Below are 12581 nucleotides of genomic sequence, written 5' to 3' on the forward strand. Positions count from 1 at the left end.
TCTGAGTTTTGCCCCCCCCCCCCCCCCCGAGGAGATTACAGTCCTGACACTTGGATGTAGCAGTGTTCTGGCAGTGCTCAACTTGTAGCGTGAAGCAACATTGTAATTACATTTGCTTGTAGCATCTCTCTGAACTGATCCGATGGGCTTCTCCCCAACCGTGAAATCGCGTTACCAGAGAACAGAGCATATAATACGAGTATGTATGTAATTGAAAGTTGGTCGCTTCCGCTATGAATGAAAGTAATCGAGTAGACATCGAAAGACCAAGTTTTAGTTTCCGGTGACATTTGCACTCTCCTCAACTCTTCTGTCACATAAGATTCTTAAAAGCAACAATGGAAGAATGTTTTGAAGCGTTGTTTTCTCTGCGGTCCGTGCCGAGGTGTTATAAGTAGGACAAATCTAGAACTTGGTTAGTTGTGAGGGAGTCGCCAACCTGTAAGCACGTGAGCACGGAAGCTTAGGGATATACGGCGGAGGAAGCCGTTGCCAGGCAACAACCGGCGTAGACACGGCAGACAGAAGACTTAGTACTCGCTATAGTGAGAAGCAGAGTGTGTGAAACAGCGATAGCGCTATAGTGACTTGTAGTTAAAATCTGTAAGTGTTCAGTAAATCCAATTACTAATACAAACCCAGTCTATAGTCACTCAAACACGTGACAGTGTTATGAGATTTGAGATGTTCATGTGGTGAACATTTTGATTATGATTCCTTGCATTGTTATGCTGTGCACAAGTACAGAACACGTGCACATGGCCTCATAGCAAAGAAGGCCAGCACCATCACACAATTGCTCGTCTTGTTACGTGCTTTGATGCACTCTCTAACTGTTCTCTATCGAAACAGGTGACATCAGATTATTAATTGACTAGTCATTTTTTGTCACATTACAACATAACAGTTAGGAGGATGTTATTAAATGATTCTGTTTCAACTGAAGAGAATATTTAATGCGTAATGGAGCGGGGAGATTGTTACGATTGTTGTATGATGGAACTTGTTGCTTCGTAAGAAAACCGAGAAAGTAACGTAAAACCCCAGCTCGTAACCAAACCGGGATTTGAAACTAACACCTCAAGAATATAATTCACTCCAACTTGCTTCTAACTCCCTAGAAATGACATAAGAATTTTGAGTAAAACAATTCTGCTGAAAATTTGAAGTATGCAACAGGACCCGAATAATTCGGGCTACTTTAATTTTAATCGACTGATCCAGTGGAGCCAAGTAGGATGCAGACCAGCTGAGACCTCTGTGTTTCGAAGCCGAATGAGAACATTTGTCTCTCTCTGTTGCAGGTACGTGTCTGCTGCGTGATGCTCTTATGTCCATCCATGTGTTGTTATGGCTAATCGGACACCGCTCTCACGTAAGTTATCTGATATTCATGTCTGATGTTTTATTCAGCTTCTTATAGCTCGCTTACGGCCAACTGTTCGTAATTAGCTCCATGGAGCAAATTTATTGTATTGTATTGTATTGTATTTATTGTTCAAGGGCTTCGCCACCTTTTACGGAAACCAAAAGTTCAGTATCATGTTTACAAGGAATCTATTTCCAATCACCCACCCACTCATCATCATCATCCCTTAAAATCCATTTTAATAATATTCTGTCATGTACTCTTATTTTCCGAGTGGTCTTTCCCTTGAGTTTTCCTACCCAAATTCTGAATTAATTTCTCATTTTACGCTGAAAGAACAGCTACAAATAACACCACCAATCAAATTCCTTACCGAAGGAAATTAAAAACATAGTACAGGATCTCAACCCAAGGAAAGCCCCAGGATATGACCTGATTACAGTGAGAATGTTGAAAGAATTGCCAAGAAAAGGCATTGTCCATGTAAGAACTGTATCCAACGCAGTTATTATAGCGGGATATTGCCCAGTTCAGTGGGAAGTCGTAACGATCCCTAAACATGGGAACTCTGGTAGACCCAACAGCCTGCTCCCAATAAAATGAAAAGTAAAGGTATTCCTGTAACAGGCCATGAAGGCCCATAGGGTTGTGAGATTTTGGGGGTCCCACATTTTCTAGAGAATCTGTTCATAGATGGCGGCAAGGTTGTCAGTCCTACGCGCCGGCCACCCTTTACCCCCAAGAATATTCCTCGTACTCATTTCTGTCAGAGGCTGAATCGACCCCAGGGCCATAGTGCGGCTGGAATGAGTAGGTAAATTGAAAAAAAAAATCCAATGACCTCATCGGGATTCGATCCCGCTACCTTCCGGCTTAATGAGTAAAATTTTCGAAAGAGAGAAAATAACCGAATACTCCCTGACCATAAGTTTGGATGTCGACAGAAACACAGAACACATACGGCGAATTACAGAGATAATAAGAGGAACGTTACAAAAAGGCCGTAGCGCTCTGCAGCCTTTTAGACTTGAAACAGGCGTCCGGTGAAGTCTGGCACCCAGGCCTCTTGTTCAAATTCAGAAATCTCCTTCCCCATGCATATTGTAGAACATTAGAATCGTATGTGAGGGAGAGACTCTTTCAAGTGAGATTCAAGAACAAAAATAAAATCTAGAGGAAAACTGAAGCAGGCGTACCGCCAGGAAGTGTCGTATCTCCAGACGCGACCTCCTGACGTCAGACAACGCAACAACCGCTACCTTCGCCAGTGCAGAGCAATTTTCGTCATACGTGAAACTTAAGCTCGGCGACTGGGCGAAGAAGTGGAGAATCAAAACAAATCGAAGCAAATCATTCGCCCCACGCAACCAAACCTGTCCGACAGTGCAAATGGGCAATGTTGATGGGCATGCATCTTGATAGAAGACTAGCATGGGCAAAGCACATGAAAACCAAAAGCGAAACGAACGCACTGGCTACTTGAAAGAAGATCAACACTGACAATAGAAATTAAATTTCTCCTCTACAAAGCAATAATCAAACCCATATGGACAGCCTCCATCCAAACACCGAAATCGTACAGCGCTATCAATCCAAGACAGGTTTAGTGATGGGCTCTTATCAATGTGGTAATGAAATTTCGGATTAAGGGAAGTCGGGGAGTTTCCTCATTAGTTAAGGGACTCTGAGCTCCATGAAAGTAAGTTCTATGGAGTTAGGAGTACTAATTTATATTCTGATATAATAAATTTTAGGTACGTAGTTATATCACGGAGCCGGTCACGGTAGATGAACGGTCTAAGGCATGTACTGTCTTCGCTCGCTCGGAAGCCGGGATCATGGGTTCGGATCTGTTTCCTGTGAGGTACGAACTGAATTCTTATATATTATTCTTATACATTGCCGGTCACAGTAGCCGAGCGGTCTAAGGCATGCACTGTCTTCGCTCGCTCGGAAGCCGGGATCGTGGGTTCGGATCCCATATAAGGCATGGATGTTTGGTATGTGTATGTGTTTATTCTGTGTTTGTGTTGTCCTGTGTTTAGGTAGCGGTCTTGCAACGAGCTGATCACTCGTCCAGGGAGTCCTACCGTCTGTGGGATGATCATGAAACTGAAAATGGGGGGCCAGGGCCCAAGGGGGCTGTAGAGCCGGTGAAAAACTCATACGATGTATGCGTGTTTTATCTTGGAGTTACGCTTTCGTTTATTGTTGAGTTCGTGATAGTATATTCATTATAATATGGTCGAATTTCATGTCTTTAAGATCGCCTAAATGATGCGTTTTTAACTAATGTAACGTTCCATATTAATTATTACCGGGAAAATCGTAATTCTGTTTTGTTTTGTCTGTTTGGAATGTAGGAAGGTTCCTGTAGTTGTGCTGCACAAGGAATATTTGTTTTATCTCGCAGAGAAATAATATTTTAAACGGGTAAGATTTTAAAACTTTACTTTCAGCATGAAGAGAAGGCTTCAGAATCTGTTACAGTGGTGCTGGAAACAGTAATTAGAATATACAGTTTTCCTCTTCCTTTGCAGCACGCTACGACATCGTTTTGGCCCGTACTCTATAACCATTTCCTCTAGGCTTATGTTAATTAATTTCCCCTTCAACCCCCCCCACTTGGAGTGCTGCTCTCGGAGCTCTGCCGAGGACTCACGTTACCTATGTACAGGGCAGGAGATCAGTAAAGCTCACTCTTTTCCACCCCCAACCCCACGAAGAGCTTACGAACATGGTCATTGAAATCATGTAAATGCGTTCCTCTTTCGAAACGTTCCCTATTTAAATTTAACATTCAGAATCTAGTTATGTTTCATATCAATTCGGCACGCCTGAAATTCTCGTGAAGCCTCGCTACATCCGGTGCTTCCAAAATATAAAAGTTTTGTAATATCTGTGTTGAGTTTACCGCATGTCTTTTGCATACCTGTCTCCTAAAAATATGCGGTCTGAATTCTTTGGTTTCGAGGTTGTTTAAGGAGGGACACGCGATAGCGTAGTTTGGTTGAGGCACTGTGTTATAAGCCGGAAGGTCGCGGGTTCCGTTCCCGATGAGGTCATTGAATTTTTAAAATTTATCTAATCCTTCCAGCCGCACTATGGCCCTGGGGTTGACTCAGCCTCTAACAGAAATGAGTACCAGGAATATTCTTAGGGGTAAAGGGCGGCCGGCGCGTAAGGCTGACAATATCATCGCCATCTATGAGCCGATTGTCTAGAGAAAATGTGGGAACCTCGACGTCTCACTACCCTATGGGCCTCCAAGGCCTGTTACAGGAATAGCTTTGCCTTTTCCGTGGTTAAGGGTCTCCATTTAGCGTCTCTTATCAATACTACGAAATACAGCGAAATATTTGTGATAAAGTTAAAGCTATCTCTGCAACAGGCCGTGGAAGCCTTTAGGATTATGAGACGTCGAGGTTCCCACATCTTATAGACAATTGCTCACAGATGGCGGTGAGGTTGTCGGCCTTATGCTCTGGTCGCCCTTTACCCACAGGAAGATCCTTGATACTCATTTCTGTTAGAGGCTAAGTTAACCACAGGGCCATAATGCGGTTGGAAGGATTATAGGTCAGTATACTAATCCACTAACCTCATCAGGAATCGAACCCGCGACCTTCCGCCTTACAGCATAGTGCCTCAATGAACTACGCTACCGCGTGCCCCCAACTATAGAAAAAGAAATGTTGATTTTATGAGATGGAATACGTTTGATGGTGAAGGGAGATCACAGGAAATCCTCGGATACTGGGACAATTTTGAAATGACTCTCAAAGAAATTTGTAAGGTTAGTTTTGCTGTTGTAGAAGGAATGTGGACATAATCTGAACATGATACATGTATTGCATTCTGGCTGTTGAGAAGACGAGGGCACCTCTAGACAGCAGCGCACTACTCACAATTGGTAATTCCAGACGATAAATTTGAATACCCGAATCCCGTAAGCCAGGCATGGCCAACTTCAAACAGGTTGTGATCGACTTTTTAGCGTCAAAACTGCCAGTGATCTACCACCCCCTCCTATCGCCGTACCACGCTCTAAGCAAAAATATTGGTAAAAATAACACGACACATGACGTTTGTTGTAGAAACAACATACATTGAAAGTACAGACTACTTTAATATGTAGAAAGCATTCTTCTGGGATTTGGCACCGTAACCGGTAACCGGTTCTCACGGTCTCTTCGCTTGCGGATTTCTTATATTTTTCCTTCTACCCTGAAGATGGAGGCGAAACCTTCCTCCGAAACGTCGGTTAACACCACATATACACGGTGCCAAATCCCAGAAGACTGCTTTCTTCATAGTCACCGCAGTGAAAGCCTCAAATCTTACATTAACACGTATTTTCCCTTCATAATCTGAATATAATCATATTACAAGCGAGTTTACATGCTTTTCACGTATAATTTCCTTATAAGCCTATGAGATCGACCAAAATCGTCTCGCGATCGACCGGTAGATCGAGATCAAGGCTTTGGACATGCCTGCCATAAGCTGTTTGAGGCCCCCACGGCACAGAACATTATGTTAATGTGGTCTCCCAGAGATTACTCGAATGCACTGCGTTTCATCTCAGAATATCCAAATCCTGTTCCCGTAATGCTACGGTAGTTTTATTCAGTCTCTGTTTTTCAAATGAACGAAACATATAACGTAGTTTCTTGCGCGGCGGTGAGGTTGCCTGAAGAAAATTGTTTGCAGCTCGGTTTGAATCTCAGAGAGAAGTTTCTTACATTTGAATATGATGAGGAGTGAGGAGCGAATTGTACGGTTTATAGAAACCTCTGCACTTTGAATGCTTATGACAGAAGAGTTAATATTAAAATAAACTGGGCCTGTCAGCTGGTTCAGACAGCGCAGTTTTCCATACAGAATTTAGTCCTTGTAGGGGCAGAAAGAGACGGAAATCGAACTGAACCGCTTTCCTTCTAACTGCACTAAGTTTTTGCTTCTAATAACATGGGGAATATTCCTACGGGAACCGCTGGAGGAGAAGCCGGCATGGAGACGACGTTACAGTTATTGTCCGTGGCACCCAGATCGACTCTGGGGGCCTACACGACCTCTTATAGAAAAGATAGGGGAGGGTGCTTCTCCAGGGCAAAAGGCCAGAGACCTCGACCTGACTCCCTCACCCAAGATAATGCCAAGGTTAAGACTGTGTGGATGTATACCTCCATTCTCCAGTTCGACTCAGTTATATGGTGCTTAATTAAGTGCAGAATTAACTTTATTCTGTGTAAGATTTGAGGTTTTCAGGGCGGTGACTATGATGAATGCAGTCTTCTAGGATGTGGCGCCGTGTGGATATAGTGTTAACAGACGTTTCGGAGGAACGCATCGCCTACATCTTCACGGTAGAAGACAGGAAGAAACCAGCTTGAGCATGTGCAACAGACTTGATTGAATATTCAGTACTGAATCAAATGCTAGATGACTTCGTGCACCACCCTGTATGTTCCCTTTGTTGCACGTAAGACAACTGTCGCATTAGGAACCCACAATTTGCTGATACGCGACGCCTTGTAGTTTAGTGGAGAGGTGCCGACGCCTCGAAGGAAACTGCCGCTACCAAGTTCGTGTTTTCATACAAGTGGAGGCAGGAGGCACCTACCTACCGGGCTATACCCCGTATCTTGTAATTCTCATTACTAACTGCCCGCAACGACTTCCATCGAAATGCTGTAGGTGGTTGCAGAACTGTTGTGCTGACATCTGTGAAGTACCTTCAGAGATAAACTGCAAATGTGAAGCATTAACTAACTTATAAGGACCAGAGTTGTCCTTGAAAAGTTTACTGCCGTCCAGCTGGTCAGTGAATTATTTTTATAAAATATTGAATTTCTGTATCATATTTAGAAGGACACAACTTTCAGCCATGTTCTGGGCCAATAGAGTCTACTGGTACCTAGCCTGGTGATTATCGGGAAACCAATTTTAATATTATCCTCCCTTCTGTGCCTTTCAGGCTCCCATGTCAAGTTCTGTTTGCGTTTCTCTGGTCCAGGCTCGCGTCTGCCTGTCTGAATGTCTGTTGCTGATTGGATATTCCTTTCAAGTTGTTCTTACTTCGCACATGCGCATTGAAGCAGGAAAAGGAAACCAGTTTCACCGCAGGTTAGTTACACGTCATACGTGAATTTACCGAATGAGATTCCGAAAGCAGAACCGTCGGCTATTAAAAACCTCCATGTCTCAGTACGCATATTTTGTTCACATTGCAACGGAGTTTTGAACATGTGTAGCCTACTTAAGGTTCGGCCACACAGAGCGCTGCATACGCGACGCACGCTACGTACGCTATGTTCGCTATACGAACGGAAAAATATCTCCCTTACTTGCCAGTGTGACTGGCCACACAGACTTCCGTACGCTACGTATGCTATGTTCCCTGTGTTAGCTGCGTCGCAGAGTGTACACAGCGTACGTAGCGTACGTAGCGAACATAGCGTAGCGCTCTGTGTGGCCGAACCTTTACACGCTTTACACTCTCTAAGACTCAGATACATTTCCTCGTCGTGGATTTGTGTATGTACCCCCCCTTTTCAAATTCAGAACAAATTTATCGACTTTCACGAACCTTCTAACGAATGACATGTCATTGAATGTCACCGGAAGGTCTTTCACGGATAACAACATGGCGAAGGCGCGAACTTGTAATGTGAGAGGGGCAGCAGTAATACTTAACGCAAGGTCCCGAAATGGTTTGTTGGTAAGAGGTTTTGGAACGATAAGCAGCTTTGGTTGAGGGAATGTTTCTGTAAAATGTGAAAATACAACATGGCTGCAAGCAGAAGTGTTCCCTCGACTTGCGGTTTAATGGCAATAACTAACGAATCATTGGAGTTAGTAATGTGGAATTTCGAATGAACATAAGCTATAAACAAACCTGCAGACGGAATGTGAAGTATTGCTTACAAATAAATGCAGGTATGGGGACAGTCTGAAACTGTCGAGTTTTATTCGAAGAATCTGTCCTTAAGAAATAATTTTATTACAAAAATAAAGTGGAAAAGAATAAAAGAAGAACACATTCTAAGAAATAATCCACTACTTTCTTTCGACGTGACACAGGAAACATAGAAAACGACGCGTACAACAATTGCTTTTTACTCAGCCGTTGCCTAGCAACAGGACGCCACTATATCGGCTTTCCGGAAATAAGGGTGTGGGGGAGACATCGACAGAAACATACACTCATAAGCCTGCTCCAATTTTTTTTCAAATTAAGGAAAGGGGGCTAATTTAATAGAACATTAAGAGTAACAGTATATAGAAGGGGAGCATAGTACAGTAGGGGAGTGGGTTTTATCAGTTCTTGTTCGGATTTACCCCTTTTTTCATTCGCAGTCGGTCAGCAGTTAGACTTGTCTACGCGGCAGCTGATTACAGAATGTGTCACGCCTTGCGGAATATTACGGGGTTCTTGTAGTAGCAAGTACAAAGTTGTCCGTTCGCTGTTGTCGTGTATTGCACATGCAAATTCTGTATGCAGTGCGTTCTGAAATTAGCTTTCCGGTCAGTGCTTTTTGTACTGCGTTTAATTCTATGGTTTAACAGTTCGGGGTAGAGCCTGGAACAAGTGTCACCCGCTTTACACATGCAAGAGCTATAGCGAATAATATCTGTAGCTGGACTAGTGAGTAGGTATGGAGCCTTGTGCGAAGAAAAAGATTTGTCTTCCCCTTGAATCTTCATTATGCATTATTTAGTCATATTACGCGGGTTACCTGCTTCGCGCTGAAAAAATAGCGCCCGTTTCATAAAATGTTTCTGCCTCTGAAACCATAATAATTTAGTTTTGTTACCATACTTTATTGGGGCACGCGGTAGAGTAGTTGGTTGAGACACTAAGCTACAAGCTGGAATGTCGCGGGATCGAATCCCGATGAGGTAATTGGATTTTTGTCAGTTTACCTAATCCTTCCAGGCGCACTATGGCCCTGGGGTCGACTCAGCCTCTAACAGAAATGAGTACCAGGAATGCTCTTGAGGTTAAAGAGCGGCCGGCGCGTAGGGCTGACCTCACCGCCATCTATGAGCGAATTGTCTAGAAAATGTGGGAACTTCAACATCTCACAACCCTATTGGCCTCCACGGCCTGTTACAGGGATACCTTTACTTTTTTTACCATACTTTATCAGCATGAGGCAAAAATTACTGGTGTAATTTTTGGATTCAGTGTATCGTTTATATTGAGCCCGGGAAGCTGTTAGAACTTGTGTTAATATGTTAAACATTGAGTTAATGTACATAAGTCTAAGCCTTTATAGCGGAATGACAGGAATTAGGCCTCGATTTCCCGGCAGAGGCAAGAGAATTTCCTTTTCAGCTTTTCCACACCTGCTCTGAGACCCACCTTGCGTCCTCTTCATATTGGGCAGAGTGCTTTCCCAGGGGCAAAGCAGCCGGAGAGTGAAGGTGATTACTGCGTTCCATTTAGTGCCGAGGTTAAGAAAGCTTCGAGCTATTCCTTCACTCCCGAAAACACTTTCGTGACATGGTGCTTAATTAACCCACGGATATCATTTCCCGTGCATAAGGTTGGCACATACTTCAAAAAGTCGTCTAACAATAGCGGGAAGTGTTAGTTGAAATGATAGGGCAGAATTAATATTCTCCCATTTTGAGTTTTTTTTTTCAGTCTGTTATTTTTCGTAGTGACATTGAAATGAAGCTTAACTATAGTGTGATTTATGAAATATTTTTCTCTAGTGCTAATGCATGTTTATTCTCTCGAGACACGTCTACGGATCTGTGGGCAATGATGTAGTAGATATTTTCTACCCAACTACCGACATCACATCCCAGAAGCACCGCACCGAAAACATGAAATCTCATCCATTTTTTGTTCAATGATAACATTCAGTTACCTCTTAGTGTTGAACTTTCCGATTAAGATGCATGCCAGAAGTAATTCTTCGGTTCTGGAATAAAAGTTTCTGTCTATTGTATACGAATTTTAAGGTTACAAAGTACAGCCGAAAGCGTTCTGCTCTGGAGTTGTCGGACAACTGTTTGAGGTCCTTTCTCAACTACCGTTAGCGGCTAAGTCAGAGAGAACGGAGATGATAAGACGTCAGATACGCGGTGTATAAACGTGACTGAACATGGTTTGTTTCGATCTGGCATTCGGTCCAGAAAGCGCAATTTATCGCGGTAAAAAATTGAAGCATTATTTTAACTTTTCACGTAATTTTTTTATGTGATTGCACGCTCTTATTCCAGACGAAATTGTTTCCCTTCCATTTCAATAATTAGAATAACATTTAATCGAAAATCAGTAACAAAATTGTTCTAAACAATCAGTAGCTAATAACACTTACTGAATCTCATTCCTGTTTCATTCGTACAGGAAGAATATTGTGACGTCAGACCGTGTTAACGAATGGGATGATAAAGATTTGCAACTAGAGAACCCGTACCAGAGCAGCCTTGGACCACCGATAGGGGGTTACCTTACAACTTTAGGGTTTGGGAGTGGGGGTCAAATTATGCGTCATGGGAAATACATAGCTTGTTACGAACTGCTGCAGAAGGCATCGGTTTCGGCTGCTCATTTTGCTACTTTCTGCACTTCGTGAGATATCAAGGGATCCAGTCAACGAGGACGCGACTGGAAAGGTGCGAAGCACACACTGACACATAATGTATATATAGTCACTTGTTAGTGACTAGACACGGAGTTTCAATTGCTAATTAAATTTCTTGGGCTCTTATAAATCGTAACTGCTAGTAGTTATAACGCTCTCATTAATTGCAGCACTCTACTTCTTAATAGAGTACGCGCTAAATAGTCTGTCTGCTATGTCTTCACCTGTCGTTACCTGTTAACGAATCCCAACAATTTCCTTTGCTTGTTAAATAAGGACAGTTTGACTAGATGAGCGAGTATTAGCTTTTCATGAAGGACGCTGGTCAAGCGATTCAGAGAATTGGCATTTCAATGTAAATATACAAGTAAATGTCTCTGCGGCTATGTCAACATGTTAACATGCTGCAGAATATTGCAGTTCAGTGTCTACAGCAAGGAAACAGAAACGTTACAGTATTGAGAGCTTCATCCTTTGCGTTCCTTCCACGCCATTAGATATCAGAGAGCAGATACTGAGGCATGTGAGGCAGCATCAGACTCATTACCAGATTAACGCTACTTGCAACCGCGCTGTAAGAAACCCTTTCGTGGTTTCTCGAGTCTTCTACCACAACTTTCCGGTCTTTGTGTTATTATACGCAGCCTTTTTTGTTGTTGCTTGCACCTCTCGTTGTACTTTGAGGCTACAAGCCTGTAATGAAGGCTGCTTCACACGACCATTAACGGCCGCTGAAGTGTTACTTAGGAGTAATTAAGGAAGAATGTTCGATAGGGAAGTTCTCGGCCGAAGCCGCACACAATTGGAGTTCTAAACTCACAGACATTAGAAAGTTCCTGCAGACTCTTAAACACTTAGCAGGAAACGGAAACACCTGCCGCTTATCGAGAACGGGACCTGTGGATACTGAGTCAGAGCTTAAGCTTCAGCCCAAGGGGACCCAGTGGTCGCGCGGTCCGAGGCATTGAACCGTGTCCGGCCGCTCGAACACTGAGGCATGGATGTCTGTGTGCAAGTAGTGGCCTCTCCCGCCCAAGGAGTCCTACCGACTGTGTACAGGATTAAGCCATGGTCCACAGGGCTGTAGAACCATAGAGAAGAAAACAATTCCATATCAGAAATTATATTTAAACAGTCAAATGCGGCATGTGTATTAAATTAGTCTGATGTAGGCTCTTTATTAGTTATACATATTGCTCAGAAAGTTCGGCTTGACTAACCCAAATTCTAATAATTTTAATGTGTTTAACATATATTAACTGCTGTCAGAAAAAGTACTGAAACATATGAGTTGTATAGACATGTGACACAACACTTTTTAAGGCAAAGGACACGTGACACGCTGGGGATAGCCCAGTGACGCCGAAAGTTGCTGGATAAAAGCTGTAACTGGTCACGTGACTGTATTTACGTGTACATGTTGCATTACACGGCTTAAGTATGATTTATAACTGGCCTAAATATTTATTATTAAAGGGTGTTTCATAAAGTACAAACATTTTCTTTAATGGCACAGACAACAGTGACAATTAAAATACCAATTTTAATAATAATAATAATAATAATAATAATAAAATTAACTGATTATCTGTTGCAGGTAAATATTA

At 42.8% G+C, this 12581-nt stretch overlaps 1 protein-coding gene across 1 annotated transcript in view; it reads left to right on the forward strand.

Annotated features, from left to right (window-relative positions):
- LOC111864117 overlaps window positions 1-12581 on the forward strand; it is a 487205-nt gene that overhangs the window by 33149 nt on the left and 441475 nt on the right. Inside the window, exon 3 of the mRNA XM_023851148.2 lies at window positions 1305-1375. Within this exon, the coding sequence (XP_023706916.1) occupies window positions 1351-1375 (25 nt within the window). The 5' untranslated portion in view covers window positions 1305-1350. The remainder of the gene's footprint in view (window positions 1-1304; window positions 1376-12581) is intronic.

This window comes from Cryptotermes secundus, unplaced genomic scaffold (genome assembly GCF_002891405.2).
Source record: "Cryptotermes secundus unplaced genomic scaffold, Csec_1.0 scaffold708, whole genome shotgun sequence".
NCBI classification, from domain to species: Eukaryota; Metazoa; Arthropoda; class Insecta; order Blattodea; family Kalotermitidae; genus Cryptotermes; species Cryptotermes secundus.